The sequence below is a fragment of the Xiphias gladius genome, chromosome 2 (assembly GCF_016859285.1).
Source record: "Xiphias gladius isolate SHS-SW01 ecotype Sanya breed wild chromosome 2, ASM1685928v1, whole genome shotgun sequence".
Classification (NCBI taxonomy): Eukaryota; Metazoa; Chordata; class Actinopteri; order Istiophoriformes; family Xiphiidae; genus Xiphias; species Xiphias gladius.
The window spans coordinates 5,121,376-5,140,477 of NC_053401.1; the positions used below are offsets into that span (position 1 = coordinate 5,121,376).

At 39.8% G+C, this 19,102-nt stretch overlaps 1 protein-coding gene across 2 annotated transcripts in view; it reads left to right on the forward strand.

The window, feature by feature from the left end:
* The first annotated feature begins 373 nt into the window (after positions 1-373).
* ppfibp1a (PPFIA binding protein 1a) overlaps positions 374-19,102 on the forward strand; it is a 30,335-nt gene continuing 11,606 nt past the window's right edge. Inside the window, exons 1-8 of one of the 2 annotated variants that reach the window (XM_040140181.1) lie at positions 374-503; positions 9,099-9,178; positions 11,173-11,378; positions 13,244-13,324; positions 13,934-14,047; positions 14,217-14,327; positions 16,343-16,435; positions 17,869-17,986. In XM_040140181.1, coding sequence (XP_039996115.1) covers positions 9,115-9,178; positions 11,173-11,378; positions 13,244-13,324; positions 13,934-14,047; positions 14,217-14,327; positions 16,343-16,435; positions 17,869-17,986 — 787 coding nt within the window. In that variant the 5' untranslated portion in view covers positions 374-503; positions 9,099-9,114. The remainder of the gene's footprint in view (positions 504-9,098; positions 9,179-11,172; positions 11,379-13,243; positions 13,325-13,933; positions 14,048-14,216; positions 14,328-16,342; positions 16,436-17,868; positions 17,987-19,102) is intronic. The other variant, XM_040140190.1, reaches the window with a different exon arrangement.

The window sequence follows — 19,102 nt, forward strand, 5'->3', positions numbered from 1 at the left end:
TATGCAAAAGATAAAAATACATACACAGAGGCATTGCTTGCATGCCTGCATTGAAACACAACTACACCTACATATAAACACGTTTACATCAAAGAAGAGGTAGAGGCAGGAATCTGGCAGCTTGTATAAAGATCTCTCCTGTCAGGGCCAGATAAAAAGGATTACATCAGTGAGTAATAATGAGAGGGGGAGTTGCATTTGCCCAGCAAGGCTGGACATGGGCTTAAAAGTAAAAACGGACCTTCTTTGTCTTTTATTTTTAAGCCCAAGTCGTCGGAGTTTCCGTACTTTGCTCGCTGCGCCGATGAGCTTGACGCCGCTCTGTGAGGCTTTTTTTTTTTTTTTTTTTTTTAAGTTGGGATGAAAACTTCAGTGCACAGAGAAATTCAATGGGAAGGTGAACGCTAACCATGAAGCCCCGCTGAAAAGTGCTCAAGGTGTTTTGGAGTAAAACCCACTGGAGATAGCAGGATCCCTCCGGTAACGTTTCTGGGTCGAAAACTGTAAGTTCGCCGGAGTTTCATTGGACTTTTTGTAGTTTTCAAAAGCGGAGGTGGCGTTAGTTTCAGCGGTTTGTTTATCCAAGCTTCGCTGGACTGCTAGCTTAACTTAATAGTGTCAAAGTTCGGGTCAAAAAAAGCTAATTTTCCTGTTACACTCATATTAATTAGACTTAACGTAGCTAATTATAAAGAGTTTGTGTTAGCTAATGTACCAACGGAGAGTTCAGCTACTTATCTTTTGTTAACATTTTTTGAGCATTAAAGATATCGCTTATTCCAATAGGTCTTTACAGTATGTCCACTAGTAGTGATGATTTGTATTATTGTATTTTCTAGCTTTGGTATCAAAAGAAATTCCCAGAGCTAATATCCTTAGGATTTATAGCGTTGCTGTGTTATTGTGTTGTTATTTCATGGTTCAGTCTATGGCAGATTCACTAACGTCGTTAACTACTCAACAGTGGCAAACAAAACAGCATCACTAGTGCTTGGATTTCATATTAACAAAAAAGCGTACATGTAAAAACTGCTAATTCGTATCAAATATCATCCAAATAGAAGGGATAAAGAAAAGATGTTATGAGAGAGAGTTGTTTTTTTCTCAGATTTGGTACTTTCAGGTCATTATTGTTTTAATGAGTTGTATCATGCTTGCTCTGTATTTGAAGACCTTTGTTTTGTTTTTTTAATTTAGCCAGAGCTTTACCAGAGATTTATGCATTGCATGTCCATTAATGTAGAAGCCAAATAATGAATCATTGTGCTGCACCCCCAGTCAGACTCAGTTTGGCTCCCACCAGTTGCTGTAGAGAAGACAGTAGCAGCCAGCACAAAGCCAGCAGTTTGCAGCTGTTTCTGGTCCAGTGTCGGCTTATTTCATTAACAGCCTCAGACTTCTTCAGCCTTTGTTTGGGTAAACCTCTGTGGTATACGGTTGTTCAGGAAAAACCTACCTCCCGAGGCGCTCGCTACATAACCAGCTGGCAGCCCTCCACTCTGCATATGTCTGATGATGTCTTGGCTTCCAGGCAGAGAACTGAAAGCATAACAAAGGATTTTATTTCCCTCTCCGACAATAACCATATTAGTATCCCTTGCCACACTCGCACAGCTAACGGTCAACGGCTCAGGAAATCCATGCTGTTGCACACTTGCCCGCACAGCCATATCTGATGTTATAGGGGGAGAACTAGCATAATCAAACACTTTTTCCTCACATTGCTCTGTGATTGTTTAAGAGACGCAACTAAATAAATCTTATCTCCTGGCAGCAATCATCCTGTTTCCTCAGGCAACAGGCGTTTGTTTGTTGCTCAGTCAGGTAAAGAGAGTCCATTATCAGCCCTGGTTTGTGTTAACAGCAGGCCTGCTTTAAGATAAACATGCAAGAGATCCTAAAAATGTTTCTAATTTTTTGATTCTGTTTTTCCTGACGCCTTGTATCCAGAAAATTGACAGGGACTTTTCTATCTTAGGCACCGTTGTTTGTTTTTTTTTTTTGACATTTGCATTCCTTGCATTCTTGGTAAAGTACGTGTGTGGTGCTGTATTTTGAAAGAAGGGAGGTGTCACTTTCAAGTCACATGATATATTGGGATGTTTACACACTTCTGAAATTAAATTAAAATCTTAACTTAATTTGAAACAATTGTTTTACAGGAACATAATTAAAGGCCAAGTTTTATATATTAGCCGTGTAAATTCCGCCCTAATTTGAGGAAAGCTGGTACTCTTTTGTGCTCTATGATGTGACGAAAGCTGTACAGTGGCTTTTGGAGTTTCAGCTTTTAGTGTTGTTAGTGCAGACAGTACTGAGATTACTGGGGAAATGGCAGTTTCTGACAAAGAGGAAGACATTTCTCCAGAATGTGCCAGGAAACGCTTCCGGACAGGGCTGAGAGAAGGTCTTCCTGAGTGTGGGGATGCCTCTGTTTCAAGCCTGTTTATGGTTTCAGCTCAGTCATTGTAGGCACTCATGTAGAACTCATTTAACTCTACAGTATTTTACTTAACTTTTGAGTCTCTGAAATTATGCCTTTTAATATGACTAAGAATGCATTCTTAGAAAGGGCTTCTCTTTGTGCTAAAACCTTGATAACAGAAGCAAAGAAAGGCAGTTTATCTTGGCCTGCTAAGATCTCTTACTCAGTTCCTCCAGTCCCTTTCCACCAGTTATTTTTTCCCCTCCAATGTGATGTCTGACTGTGATGTAGTCGGGGCCACGTGGAAAAACTGCAATAACTTGGGATCAGTGTCGTGGTGCTACCATGTGAGTCTCTGGAAGACAAAGACTTGTTTATGCAGTGTCGCTGCTGTGGTGAGCAATAAAGCACTAGTTTGAAGCCTGGACAGTCTGACCTCACTGCAGCCCAGACTAAAAGTCCACTGGGCCATCTCTCGGGGAAGTGTAAACCAATGCAGATTGTTTGACTGGGGGTTGGATTTCAGATGGGACTGACTTCCACAAGTCAATTTCAGCTTCTAAAATGCGAAGATTTTTTAAAACTTTTATTTGTCTTAAATGATAGTAAATTAAATAGTTTTGGGGTAGGGACAGACAAAATGAGACCTTTGACATTTGCTCTTGGGCTCTGGGTTCAGTTTTCACTACTTTCTGGCGTTCTGTATACAAAACAATTGATCAAGAAAATAATCAGCAAATCACTCAATAATGAAAATAAATTGTTTGTTGCAACCCTAATTTACATACAATACAGCATGCAAATACTGCAATTAAAACTATACAATATCATCACTACTGCTCACATTACTGTAACCACTCCTACTGATACGACTACTAGAGTGACTGCCACAACTACTTCTTCTAATACTACTAGTTTATTTCATTAAGGTTTATTTAATTAGAAGTTTTCTGCTGATGAATAATCTGCTCTCAAACAAGACCTTTTTAAAATATATTATAATACCTCGCTATGTGAGTTAAATCACCACTGAGGGCATGGATAGACAAGTGACGGCACTGTTGACGACAAGTTTTAAACTGTTTAAAGAGGGCAGACAGAAGGCAGACTATGACATGGAAAGGGGATGGTTTGTAGGCCCTCTACGATTAGTTGAACGACAAAAAATGTATTTCGATAATTGATTATGTGTAGGTAATTTTTAAAGCAGAAATTACAAAGATTTGATGGTTCCTTGTTCTCAAATGTGATAATTTAGTGACTTTCTTGGTCTTATTATTATGTTAAATTGAATATTTCTGAGTTCAGAAAAAACAAGACAATTAATGACATCACCTTGTCTTCTGATATTTTATAGACTTTTAATCAAGTTATTTCGAATATAATCTGCATAGTTATATTTAAAATAATAATTGGTAGCAGCCCTGATGGCTTCTTATAGTGGAAACGATGGCATACAAGATGGTATGATCAACTTTACAATGTGAAGCTGGAAAAAAGATACTCCAAGTAAATAGCAAGGGACCTAGTATTGATCCCTGTGGGACACCTTTATTAACTTTTTAAAGGAGATTTAATTGGATACCATGTGCAAAAATATTTTGTCCAGAAAGATATGTTAAATAAGCAGAATAATTCTAACCAGTGGAAAGCAACAAACTGATTTGCTAAAGGTCCACTATGTCGTTCACATCAGAAGCTACTTACTATGACCAAGTCTAAACGCTTATTGCGACTACTAGTTGCGTTACTGTGCTGCATCTAATTCTACTTCAATGCTACTCTGAGCCAGTTAAGGTCTGAAATGCACATCTGTACCACAGCTGGAGCACGACTGTTTGTGTGTGTGTATGTCCCTCCCCCTCCATATCTTTTCTATATTGTATCATCTCCATCTGGTTGATGTTAAAACCACCTCACAGCATTGGAGTCCGGTTTGACTTTCATACAGATGCGTGTTTCTATAATCTTTATTAATATAACAAACTTGAATAAAAGTATTACTTCTGTCAGATACATTTTGATACATGGCATTGATGCCTTTTTTAAACAAGTTCGTTTGAATGTTCCGTTAGAAACAGAGCCATAAGTGAACTGTGCTCTTATTGTGGTTTTTCTACTATTAGCCTGTTGGTTAGAGCATCAAGCCTCAAATAAAGTGCATGCAGACTGTGCAATGATTAAGACATTGTTTTGGAGTAAGGAGCTGATTTTAGAAAGCTGTCACTGGTCCTCATTCAGCAGAGGTTTTTATTCATGTCTTTGTAATATGAACATTTCTACTTTGCACACAGTATGCTAAGGTCATTTAATGAAAAATTATATTTTACTGACACAAGCAAGTAGGCAAAGCATTTTCACAATATAAAACTTGTTCATCCCTCATGTCTCCAAAAAGCACATTTCAATTTGGAGTTGTACAACTCCTCTATAGGATTAGTTAAAGAGTAAAGCTAGTTTTATTCTACTTTTTACTTAGAGTCAACAGATCTCTTTAAAAGACAAAAATTAACAGTGCATTTAAGGGGCTGGTATGCCTCTTCAGAAGTGCTTGTCAGATGGTCGGATAATTACAGTAACCACCTCCACCTACACCTCTCTTGATTTTGGATTGCAGGGGCTGTGTCTGACCACTTCTGTAACTTTCCAAAACCTACGATCCGACATTCACACCCACTTTGTGCAGTGATTGGCCAGCTGTGCGGAGGTGAGAAAGGAGCCATGGGATGAACTTCTCTCTGAGCTCTTTTGTTCATTTTTGGCGCAACTATTTCTGTCACTTTTCATGTGAACAACCGCGTGCAACACTATGAACGTCTTCTGGGGGAGACTGTCTGAAAATGCGCGCCGTTATCCCCATTTGTAAACGATATCACGTCTCCCCTGTGACGGCCAATTTTTTACTCTGCCTTTAAGTGCGGCCGACCGGAACAACTATATACACTAGTTTGAACTAGTTCTGATTGAGTATACCCAAGCCCTTAGTACATCTCTCAGAAAAATTGGACTTACCAAACTTTTGTGGCAGTTAGACCCAAGTGTATTCATTCCTAAAGAAAATGTCTTCAAGACATGACAGAAATATGTAGTTTAATTTTATAAAAAAAAGCTGGACACAGTAGTTTTGTGCAATCATAACTCAAACAGGGATAAATTATGCAGTTGTTGGGGACTATTTTCAGCTGTGGATGAATATAGATTTGCTGCTTTATTAAGTATTTCTGGTAGCAAGACAGTATATGTGAAATTGACTCAAAATTAACAACATTGTGTGTGTTCATGGTAATGACGGAAGATGTGGCCCAGTGCAAAGGTGTTTATAATTTATGTGTTTTTAATAGTTGTTGGCTTTATGGCACAGAGTAATAAGATATCTCAGGCTTTGGAAAAACAGGGAATACTTGTTAGTAGGATCAAATCTTGGTTTGTTTTGGTCTTTTCTGGGTATTTGTTGATAATTGGAAAAATACCAACAGCCTGATGTTTTTGACTGAATAAAGCAGGATTTAGTGTGAAGGATGGGGGTGGGGGTCGCAGAGGTCAGCGGAGATGTCAGTACCAGGCACTAGTGTTTGGTTTTTGGGAGAACTAACCTGCTCAGGAATGTGTATAGTGCTCACTCCTACACTGTGGCATTATCAATCACCATTGCTTCATACAGACACACTTCTTCACATGGCTGGAGAGGTAGAACCTAATCTGTGGGCTTTTCTCTTGAGGTTTTGGTCAGAAAGTTCTTTATGGATGACCTGCTCATCACTGATGCAAAAAGAAGTGGAAAATGTCTCAGCCTGGCATTTTAAAGGGTCTGGTTTTATGAGTCTGATGAATGGAGAGACTAGTTTACGTGGCAAGTTTCAGTGCCACTTTCTGCCACATGACCAGCACAAGATTGTTTCATTCTTTCTCAGACGTAAACTGAGAGTAAATTCAGAATAGCATGTTGACTGTTAAGAAGCTCTGTTTTCTGCAGAATGGGATTTGTCATAAGACTCATAATACCAGATTTGATGTGGCTCTTATCACAAGAAAGCAGAGGAAAGAGAATACCAGCCTCTACAATGCCACAACAATGATTTGTTTTATCTTGTGTTCTAAGTGTTTTAAAAGCTAAATGTTTAAATTCATCTGTACACCCGCGGTTACTCTGTGAGAGGAAGACTACTGTCAGACAAGCTTTAGGTTTCTCCCACGGGGTGAAACAAGCAGCTGACCAAATACAGCTTTCACCCTGGTGAGAGTGAGTGATGGTTTTCCAAAATTATCCGGAAATGCCTGTGGAGGAAAATGTATTTGTAGTAAGACATGTATCTGTGGCATTCCTCCACCCTCAATCCCCATGGGAACTGTAAAATTTAATTTGAAAGAAGGTTGTTGTATTTTGAAATCTGAGGTATTTTCTGGCATGCTTATTGACCAAAGTCCTGTTTTGTCTCGCTTTGAATGATGTGTCATGTGTGCATATACACATCCAGTATTCTGCTCATGTATTCTGGAGTAGTGCAAATATACAGCAGTGTGCATGATGTTTTGGAAGAAACTTACTCCCCTTTCTGTGGCGTGTAAAGTTGAATTTAGGCAGTGGGGCACTTAAAGGCACCTTGTGTTAACAGCAGTCCCCAGCCACCAGCTCATATAGAGACCATTGGTTTAATTTTGCTCTTAATGGCTATTTTTTTTTACCCTACTAGGTGTGACACTGTGACCCCAGAGAGGGAGGAAATGAAGTAAAGCCTGCAGCCCCTGCCCCCCTACCATGGGATATCTGAACAAGTGGAGCCACTGTTTTTAGGCAGTTAGTTCTGGGCTGCTTGGCTGCTCTCTCCACAAACTGTATACTGTCTCGACCTCCTCAAATCAGATTTTGTTTGAAGTGATAAGTGCTCAATGCAAGTAAAGGATAGACATGTGATAAGTGTTTGAAATCAGTGGTCATGGGGATACTGTCCAACTTTGTTGTGGAAGTTTGAGATGCCGAGCATGCCAATGCTACAAGGGCTGAGACCCCTGGTAGAATAGTGCCATTATTCCAGATAGGAGCCTGCCCATAAGCACCCGTGACCGCTCGGCCGCCAGAAATAAAGCCTTCTGGGTAATAACTCCAGGGGATCACTTTGTTTTTTGTCTTCCAAGCGGACAGTTTTTTGTGGCACAGACAGCAGGGTTAATTTGATGCAGCAGTCAATGGAAAAGGAAGAATGAGAGCTTGTACCATAACAGGATTAGTGATAACACAGTTACATTTTTTTCAAATGGAAACGTAAAAACATACAAATAAGCTTTGCAGTTTGAAATTGATGCTTGCATAAGAGCAAAGTAATACTCTGAGCAATAAAAATAATGGGGACAAGAGCTGCAACTAATAAACATTTTCATTACTGATGGTGATGTCTTCAAAATGCTTGTTTTGTCAGACTAACGGTCTAAAACCCAGGAGTCCAAAACGCCAAAATACTCAGTTTGCAGGCACACAAGACACAGAAAAGAAGGGAATCTTAATAATTGAGATGCTAGAATTAAGCAGTGTTTGCTTGAAAAAATATTGATTTAAAGTAGTTGATAGTTATTTTTCTGTAGAAAGACCAACCGATAAATGGACTAACCATTTCAAGCTCTAAGGGGTTCTCCAGGAATTTGGATTTGTTATCTTGCACTGTTGCAGAATTCAGGGCTGAAGTCTTGATCATAAAAAATCATTACAGACCAACAATTGTCTTTTATCTTTTTAAAAACATTTGTTATGCCTTTGTTTGAGTGAAACCAGTGCGAGTTTGTTTCAGACTCTTCTCCATGCTGTACATTTTGATTGGACTTAGTTACACTTGACACGACCAATTCACCCATTTCTCAGTCTACTCGTAGCATTTGGCTCTTTTTTCTAGCTTTGCTTCACATGTATTGGATCAAAACGTCCTTCTCACCAAGTCCTGAAGTGTTTTTACCACTTGAGGACCAACAGTTTGAATCAGTATGAAAATGACCTGACTTGTTAAGGGCTACTGTCATTATTAGCAGCTAATTATCCCTCTAATTGCTTCCATGTCACTTCCTACTTTTTTTTTTTTGTCGGTAAATTTCTGCATTTCGGCTGGAAGAAGTCTGAAGTGGCTGTTGACTGAGGTGATGTTTATCTTAGTGAGCTGTTGTTTTCTTTGGTTTTGTTTAACCGAGATAGCTGACAAAACAATCTCACCACATAGTCCATTTAGTAGCTGTTCTTGAGCTTTTGATCCTATCACATGATCTTATTTAGCAGACAGTTCGCCCAGTTATCATGTAAATTAAATTAGTACTTTTGTCTCATCTTCTTTAATTTACAATACTTAAGTATTTTGGAAGATGGTCAGTCTTCTGTTCAGGTTTGAATTCAGAATTGGTACTTACAATCTTAATAATGTCAATTCTTTTATAAGTTGTATAGCTTCCATAAACACACATTTAAGGTTAGTTTGGCAAAAAGCACATCCCCAGAGAAAAACTGGTCTTGCTGCTGCACACATCCATCAGCTGGCTACTGTAAATTTCGGGAAACCCCTGTCTGTACAAGAGATAGATTTTGAGAGGTCCCTGTTATTCTTTGATATATTTCCTTTGGCAGAGTGTCTTTATGGCTCTTTCTTCTTTGCTTCCTCTCATCTTTTTCTCATAAAACCTGTCTCCTTTTCTCTTACAGATTCACGGAGCAGAAGATGATGTCTGACGCCAGCGAGATGTTGGCAGCAGCGTTGGAGCAAATGGATGGGATCATAGCAGGTAACCACACTGTACACTTGGACTTTTAAGACTTGGCCACAGCACTTTAGGTGGGCATGGCATACAATAGGGCCTAGCCACATCTGGAAACCATTAAATTGCAAGCTGGAAATTACTACGTCCACTGGACAGTAACACAATGTGTCCTTCTCCTTCCACTCCTACCTGCAGTTTTATGTATATTCAGGAGGGTTACATTAAAGTTTTGGAATAAAGAGAAAATTGTGCTGCTAGATTGTTGGCTCTTTTTGCCTCCATTGCTCCATTGTGAGAAATAAGAGAAAGTTTCCATTTCCAAACTAATGATTATTCAAGCTCTGTGAGCTTGGAAGACAGATTCCTGTTTGGGAACTTTTGGCCACACTCTGTATACTTGTGCCGCTGCAGATGAGCAGAGCAGGCTTCAGTTTCAGAGTCCCTACTTTTCCGCTGATCTGTGTAATTATAGTGCTGACCTTTCCAATGGGAGTGTGGCGGCTGATCACATGACATCCCTCAGTCCCCCGTTTCCACAGAAACCACAGTCGTCATCGAGCCCCACTCCCTTGCTACTGTGCGGAAGCCATGATTGTTTGGATATTTATTTATTTAGCTCACTCTTTGTTACCACTGGACGTATTCATCGCGGCTGACATTTAAGACAGATGACAGATGGTGCGGAGTCTGGCTGAAGCACACGGTGGGGACATCGTGCACTCGCTTTCAGTCAACACACTGCTGCAGTAGCTTCCAAGAAAAATCAGAAATTGTGTTTTCAGCACATACGGGAGGACATTTAATTTTCATTATTTGCTTGTACCATGTCATATGATGCTTGATAAAACCCTTAGAAACACGTGCTGGCCTATTATGTTTGCAGTAGTGTGTGTTTGTGTTAATGCATGGGTGGAGAGAATACCAAAAAGAACCTAAATATAGTTGTTATGCAGCTACTTTTCTGAAATTGTTAGCATGAGTAGGAGTGAAATGACTCAGCTCAAGGGCCTCAGAGAAAAGCATTCTGAGCTACTTAAAGAAAAAAATGTTCTTACAGGGTCCGAAGTGGTACTTCAATCTAAATATTTTATTTAATCAATCGGATAAACAGCAGGTATTATCAATCAGCTCCAGTGCTCATGGCAGTTTAACCATGACATTTTTGTGCAACATACAAGACCATGGGATTAGATCTGCTTAAATTCACTGGCTTTCCCTTTTTCTGTTTCTCACATATATAAATCATAAATTCATGTTTTTAATATCAATATCAAATGTGGATTTTGAAGGGGGAATTTTTGCCTTTCAGTGAATAAAACTGCAGGAAACATGTGGAAAGGGGAGGGTAATGCCAAAAGTTCCCCTGCCACACGCTGTGGTTAAGCCTTAGACCACTGGTTTACCACGAGTTGTCTCTAAATTGATTTTTAACATTAACATAACCATAAAGAACATATTGCATGTAACGTTACTGACCTCTGAAATAGCTCAAATCAAAAGTATGCAAACAATGTACAATCTACTATTAGATGGTAAGCAAGCAATCTAATTAGAGTAAGGCAGGCATTGATGGATTTATAAATCTGATGAAAAAAGAGAATATGCATATTTCTGTCTTTTGTGCATACAGTTTCAGTTGTGAACCCAAAGAGTTTTATGCATTTGGCCCCTGGCCTGTCTGTTTAATGGCGTCTTCACAAGATGAAGTAGTTTGTTACCATGTGGGAAAAGATACAAGTTCAGAAAAAAGAAGTAAACATACAGTTGCACAAAAACTAAAATTTGTAGTTTTGGCTTGTCATACCACACCCACAGATCAGCCAAAAGTAGCTTTGATCATAAATTCTCCTTTTTAGTCATAGCCGGATATTATGTCTGTGAGAACCCAACACATTAGATTTTCATTTTGAGTTTCATACCAGCCGGATGAGTTCTTGTAATGTCACATTATATGAAATATAATTTCTTTGTTTCGGTCAACATCTGACATCAAACTCTTATCGTCCCTGCTTCCCCAGGCTCCAAGGCCATGGACTACTCCAATGGGCTTTTTGACTGCCAGTCGCCCACTTCACCTTTCCTGGGTGGCCTTCGGGTGCTGCATCTCCTTGAGGACCTGCGGGCAGCACTGGAGCTTATGGACAATGAGGAGAAGGACAACCTGCGCTGTCAGATCCCTGACTCCACTGCAGAGGGGGTGGCAGAGTGGCTGCAGGGACGAATGGTAAAAAAAAAAAACGTGCTATTTAGCCTTCCATGCATTGTCTTCTAGTATGAAGGTATGAGAAAAGATATTTGTGTGTGTGTATATATAGACAGTGTTAAATTGTTTGTATCTGTAAAAGGAATCCCAAAATGTGGTGACAGCTCAAATCAGACACTTCTTAGATGTAATTTTTTACTTCTTCACCGCTGTTATGGCTGGTGCAAATCAGAGAGGGGCCCTTTCTATAGCATTGCTCTTGAGAAGGCAGGTGTTGTAACTTGTGGTGGGAGCATTACCCCTTTGGCCCCAGGCTACACTTGTCATTTCAAGTGTCTCGTGTCCAGATGAAATCCAGATGAGATTTAATACACTTACAGCCACATATGTGTCTGTATATATGTGTTTCCCGGGCTACGTGCAAATCAGGGTCAGCCCTACACCAGACCAGAGGGTTTTGGTAATCCATCTGAAGCTGGTCGGTAACTGCCGAAAATGCCAGAAGAAGAATAACCTCTGCACTTCAGCGGTTTAGTCACAATAACAGTTAAGCTAGCTATAAACTATAAACGCAAATACATGGATGAACCATATATAGGCAAGACAAGGCAAATTTATAGCACAGTTCATGCATGAGCCAGTTTCAACTTGCATTTAAACACGTTTAATCTTTTAAAAAGCACTGACAACGATCTGGAAAACATATTTGAAAGATTGTATACAAGTAAGTGTATACAAGTTATATATCTTAGGGACTACAAGCAAGACAAAAAAATGTTTTATTTATTTATTTTTTTGGGTCTTCACGGGCGCTCCTTTACGTCTCCCACTCACCCATACAGGTCATTCAGTGGTGGAACTGATCGGGGATCAGATAAACGAGTTGAAAAGTAAAGATTACATATGCATCTTGGAGAGACGGATGCATTTGCACCTTTTCAGCATCTCAAACCTCCTGCTAAGGTTGTTGGAGTTATCAGATATCAGTACATCTCCAGTCTCTCTTTGGTGCTTTTACACTTACCTATCTGATCTTAAAAAAAAGTTATCTGACCTGGTCAAGACACAGAAACTAATGCAATGAAGTGGGAAATTGGGTCTGTGATGCTTATTGTCATTGACCAGAGAAAAAAAACGTCATCATGAATCCTCTAGCCAATATTTATTTGTACATGTAGATTAAAAAAACAGAAAATGACATTGTTTTTTTACCTCTTATTCTATTGCAGCCCAATTCTGTTTATAATGATATCAGTGTCTGTAGGTGCAGTTTTAAGACGTCACCTGGTATGAATTATCCTCTGATCTGCTTTGCATCTCTTGATGCCGCTCCATTGCCTATACTGTGACTCTGTTTATTGTTAAAGTACTGTTATGACATGGTTTGTGAATGATGGAGTTTCCATAGGCGTCCGGCTGCAAATAGTTTCCATCTTTTAAACTCACGTTGACTCAGAGTGAGGCTCTTTGTTTTTCTTTCCTCGTGGCCTCGTCTCTCCATGTGTGATATTTGAGCGAGGAGTTTGCTTTTGATTCAGTTTTCAAATAACTTGCACGTGAGCACACTACTGACCCTCGCATGTTTCTCTGGAAAACTCAACTAGCATATCTTTTCTTTTCATTAATGGGAAAACATGTGAGTTAATTGTCCAGAGAGGTTATATGGTTATACACTTAAGTGGTATTCACCCATTAGAAAATCTATGTGGCTCGAGGCTGATGTGTATTTATTTTCATTTGGCCTCCTCAACCTGACCCGTGTTTCGACATGAAAGCTGAAGGCTTTCCCCTTCTTCATTTCATGAGCTCCCTTTTCAGAGGAAATAACAGTTTAAAGTTTTATTTAACTGATGCAGCAAATCAACACACATTGTCGCTTATTTCAGACTAACGGGCATGGCTCAGACGCAGTCTACCAAGAACGTCTGTCACGACTGGAGAGTGACAAAGAGTGTCTTGTTCTTCAGGTATGGAAGCAAAACTCTTCAAAAGACAGCAAAACAATTTACCTCAATGGGCAGTTAAGTAGTATTGTGCTTGGTTCCTCTTGTGTATTTATCTCTACCAAAGAGGTCTGGTAGTTAGCTGAATATTTTAAAAACTACTCGACAGATTTTGAGGAAATATGACGGAAAGGAACAAATGATTAGTGTTAAATGCAGATGACCCATAGCGTGAAGCAGATGCAGATGTCGACTATCTATAAAGAACTTTACATTTATCCCCCTAAAAACTCAGCTAATCTGAACGCGATTGTGGGGATGTGGTTTGATCATATCGATTGAAATTTCTGGCACAATAAGCAAACTGTCATCAGATTTAGTTTCACATTTTGTTAAACCCCGATTGGTGTAGATGACAACATCTTTTTCCAGCTGAGCCCCACCCACTTCAAACCAGTAGGACGAACATAGACAAAACATAACAAATATACAGACATTACCCTTGTGAAAGGAGTAAGACTGTTCCAACTCTGGCAGAAAATGTTGTCTTCGTGTATGATCTCATCACTCTTAGTAAGAAGCTGATTGAGTAACCAAAATATTCATTAACAAAGATGTCTCATCACTGTCCAGGTAAGTGTTCTGACAGACCAGGTGGAGGTGCAAGGTGAAAAGATTCGGGACCTTGACACTTGCCTTGAGCATCATCGGGAGAAACTAAATGCTACTGAGGAGCTGCTTCAACAGGTAAGGCCTCTACAAATTGACCTTAACTCGGTTCTGCAGTTTCCAAATGTGAAATTTATATGAATGGAAATTAACACACAGTTACGTCAGCCTTTTTTTTTTTTTAAACTGTGATCTTCCCTTGCAATATTTTAATGCAGCTTCACAAAGTGTGCATCTTGCTCCACAGGAGCTGTTGAACCGGACAGCACTGGAGACCCAGAAGTTGGAGCTGATGACTGAGGTGTCAAGTCTGAAGCTGAAGCTGACGGCTGTGGAGAGGGATCACAGGGAAAATGAGGTACACGTTCTTAACATGTACAGTATCCCAGGCTGTGAAATGGAGCACAGATAATGAAGTTCTCAGTTGCACCGGCACTTTGTTTTATGTGATGTGCGACTCTGAAGGATGGCAGCCTTCCAGTCATTGTGTTGAAGTCACAAAGGTTTGTCTCACTCGGCTGGAGGATTCAGATCTGACATGTGGTGCTGGGTGAACTTCTTCAAGGGTTACAAAAGAGGCTTGAGCACCCCTTGTGCTCCGGCAGCTGTTTCCTGCCAGAACCCCCCACCCACCCATTCCGCTCCTCCTTTCCCCTCTCTAAGGTTATAAAAGGCTATAGGAGTTACAGTTTCCAGTTTCCATACCCTCTGTCCACTAGCGGGGACATATTTGGAGAATACTATGTGGTATTTCCAGACAGTAAAATCTTTAAGGGTTTTTTTTTTTTTTTTCTGCAACTGCACACATTTATTTTTGTTTAGCCTCCATGTAGAATTAATTACGCCAATCCTCTCGAAGCAATGCTGACACATTCAGATTGCTCTATTTGTTCAACCTTTTGCGCCTGATTGAGAAAAAGTAAAGGTCACTACTTTTTCTCAGTGTCATAACTCAGTCAAACCAGAACACACACACACACACGTCATACACAGACTGTGGGAATCAGTGCAGCTTACTCTTTACAGTGATGCCAGTTTGTGTTGAGGATTAATGTCCATAAATCTGTTTAGAATTCATAAAAAATGTCCTTATTAGAGCCTGATTGATACAAAGGCATGGCTGATACTATCCTATTGCTTATGAACAATAAATCGGTACTGGCACCCACGTTAGTCAATAAGTAACGAGAAATTGCAGTACAGAAATGCTCAAAGATATGTTTATCTCCATTAGACCATAGATCTACAGCTTATAACTTCACATGGAGACTTTTTTTCTTCAGTATCAAAAGTAATCCAGTTTAACGTTCTCTGTACTTTCACGGTTACCATGTAGACAGGAACTGTTGGTAGCTAATGCAGCATGACTTTGCACGGTGCAGAGGGCTTAGTTTTAGCTCACAGGTACCCCAGGAGGAATAGCTGCTGTGATTCAACAGCTAAAAGGGATCCAAATAATCAAGTGTCTTACCAACTCACTGACCCCACGGCCACATTAGTGTGATGGAAACAGTACTGCCCAAACTCTGAACATACTCCGGGGTTTCCCCCAGGAATTTTGTCAGCTGAGGTGGTAAGCTACCCAGATCCGGATGCATCTCAGCTTGTCATTAATTTATTAAGTAAATAATGGCTAAAACAATAGCCAGTAAAAATATAATGGGTTTTGCTGTTAGAAATGGCACCTCTGCTCTCTTACCCTGAAGGCTGATGTTATATTTTATAAAAATGTATTAATTTATGTTCAGGGAAGTCCTTGTTTCCAGTGCTGTACCCTGTATGCATTACAGAGGAAAAGGAGGGACTATGAAAATGTGCACTATCAGTGTTACTATCAGTAACACTATCAGTAGTTATATACACACATTGGCTGTGTGTTAAACCTTTTGACATACAGGTAAAAAACCCAAACAAATTCAACCTGGGTAAAATGTTTTTTCATGAGAAGTGTCCCAGTCCATGTATAGTACATCTCAACTGCCAAATGACATTCAATGCAATTCAGAAATGTGTGAGTTGATATTGATGGCAAAAGTACACCTAAATGTCAACTCACATTCCATTTAATGTCAGTTTCTCCAAGTCGCAGCACTATTACACTGCTGATCGTGGATAACAGCAGTTTCACAGTAACTGACCACGATTCTTCTCTTTAGACCAGAATTCGTCTCCATGTGTGGACTGAGCTTTTCAAAAAGTCAGTATCGAAACAATGTTTCGTGCCTTTGGCAGGAATTCTAGCCCTGTTTAAAAAAACAACCAAAACACAAAAAAAAAAACAGTACTCTTCCCCCACACAGTCTCCATAAAATTCCCCAGCGCAGATTATTTTCCGGGTTTAATGGGTAATGGGAGTTCTTTTCTCCTCCCCAGGGCTTGTACCAGGAAGTTACGGACCTGCGGTTCAGAGTGACTGACATAGAGAATGAAAGACTGCAGTGTGAGAAGAACCTCAAAGCTACCAAAGTGAGTGTGTGTAGTTCACTGCTGAATGATCATTCTTTATCATTTGACTATGGAGACAGGAGATCAGATTAGATTTTTGCCCTTTTGAAATGCGTCATTACACTTGCGTACATCATTTCGATTTTTTTCTTTTCTTCCCCTGACATTGTTTCTCTGCTCATTCCTCCCTTTTCCACCATTTTCACCTTTTTCTGCCCCCCCATCCCCTCCCCTCCCCTCCCCTCCGCAACATGCTAACCTGTCAAGCGTCCAAAGTGGAACATTGAGCGGTTCACTGGAGACGAGGTGAAGGAGGTTTAATCTCCAGCTTGTACTCTTCTCCTTTCTGGCCCTTAAGATCCTCTAAACCTGCTCCTTCTCCACTGCTGCACACTGCTTTCCTGACTTTCACCACTCTTGCTGTAAGTGCTTCCACCTGTACTGGTTACAAGATTTGTACCAGGTTCAAATCCTCTATTAGCTTTTCTTGGTATTAACACCTGTTGAACAACACATTACGGCGTAATTCTTCAGTTGTAAAGGTACACATCTTTTTAACTGGTCATCTTCTTGATTTCTATTAAATAGTGATTTAAACATTAAGTTCTATGAGCAGACCTTGATGAGACAGTTTGTGGAATTTTTATGTCTGTCCTGTTTTTCAGCGTGTCCACTAGGTTTGGTGAATAGTATGAGCTTGCACTGAATCTCACAAGACCCCCACTGTGTGTTAAACAGAGAACACATTGAACTGACTAACTAAAACACTAACTGACCTACTGAAGGACTAATTCTTACTAATATTTTGTCAAAGGTTCACACCACTGATTTTGCACATGAAATTCACTTTAGTCCTCACAAGACGTTTTGTGAAAACGGTTATTCTTTGGCTCTGGAGGAGCTTTCCAAAGTTTTCAAACAAGACCAAGAGTCTACGGCGACGCTAGCGGCTCTGTGAGGCCGGACTTTGGCACAGTCATGCTTTGAGCTAAATGCTAACATCAGCATGCTAACATCCTCACATGACAGGGCTAACATGCTGATGCATAGCAGGTGTAATGTTTGTCTAGTTCAGCATTTAGCATGCTATTGTGTGCTAATTAGCACTAAACAGAAAGTACAGCTGAGCCTGATGGGAATGTCCTGAGTTTAGCAGGTATTTGGTCATAAAACCAAGTATTGGACAAATTTAGATGTTGACCTGATGATGGCATAACACAAAAAGGCAGAGGATCAACGAGGTTATTAGGGACACGAATGTGCAAACATTCAAGTGTGTATACGCCTTATGTGCTCAATAATATGTGTCTAGGCAATAAAAGCTTGTAAATAAAAATATAATTAAAAACTGAAAACCTAGACTAAATCGATTCTATCCTTCTACCCAAGTCCGATTCACAGGTAACGTGAGGAGAATTGCAGCGTCAAGACTTAACATCTTTCCTCTGTCTTAGGAGGAGCTGCAGCTCCTGCAGAGGCGGCTGGAGGAGCGGGAGTTGGAGCTGAGGAGGCTGAAGGATGAGAGCAGCCTGAGGGTGGAGAGCCACAGCAGAGCTGAGGGAGGAGACAGAGGTGGGAGCTGTGTTTAATGATTGTCTGGAAGTCTCTGGTACCATTTCATGCAGTCCAACTCTAATATTACGATGGATTTATGAGGATTAGGCAAATAGACATTTCACATTCCAACGACAACAGACCCCCCTCCAGCAGCTTTCCTGAAGAAATAATGGATTCCTTACTTTTTTATCTGGATTTAGCCATTAATTATTTTTTCACCATCTTACATTTCACAGATAGTCCAAACTATGATGAGGTTATTTGATAACGCCCTTTTTTTTTACTTAAGTCCTTATCTGTCTGTCTGTAACCTGTCTTCCTCCTTCCACCAACTGCCGACATTATCTTATCCACTCTGATGGTAGAGGAATGTAATTTATTTAAAAGGGAGTCTCTTGTACTGGTCTGCCTGTAAACACTTGCTGGACATTATAACCTGAAGTACTTTAGGTTTTTATTTTTTTTTATTTTGCCTTTCAGCTCAATTTACATGCACAAGTTGTATGTAACATTAAACCTGTGAAGCTAACCACATAACTGTTTTTCTTTCAAGAAAGAATCCAACTGTAACCCAAAATTATGATTGAGAAATTACTTGAACTCAGTCCAGTCACGGCGCTTTTGCGATATTGTTTATGTAGAGAATTTTAAGAACCAGAACAAATACTGATTAGCAGTGGTCTTGAACCCAGGTAGGGGGTTGAGTTTAACTCCAGTTTGCCCAACTGAGAGGCCACCCTGTCTCAAAAACATGGGTTATGAAAGCAGTGTCCACTTTGGATCTGGTTCTTAGTTAAAATATCCGCATTTATCTACCTTTTCTTTTTTATTAGTAAAGACTTATGTACTATAAAGTATAAATCTAAATGTATACAGTGGTGAAGCAGCGATTTAGCGTAATAGACTATATCTAATCTATTTTACAAAACCTGATTTTTTTTGTTTTTTGTTCTATGAGTCTTAAACTTGTGAGTTTTAGTTCTCAAACATTATGTTTTTCGTGCTTAAAACTGCATTAATTGCTTTCTTTTTTTGTTTTTGGGGTTTTTTTTTTTTTTTTTGGACCACTTTCAGGGGGTTGGCACAGCAAAACATTATAAATGCTACAAGACATATGATCAGTTCTAAACC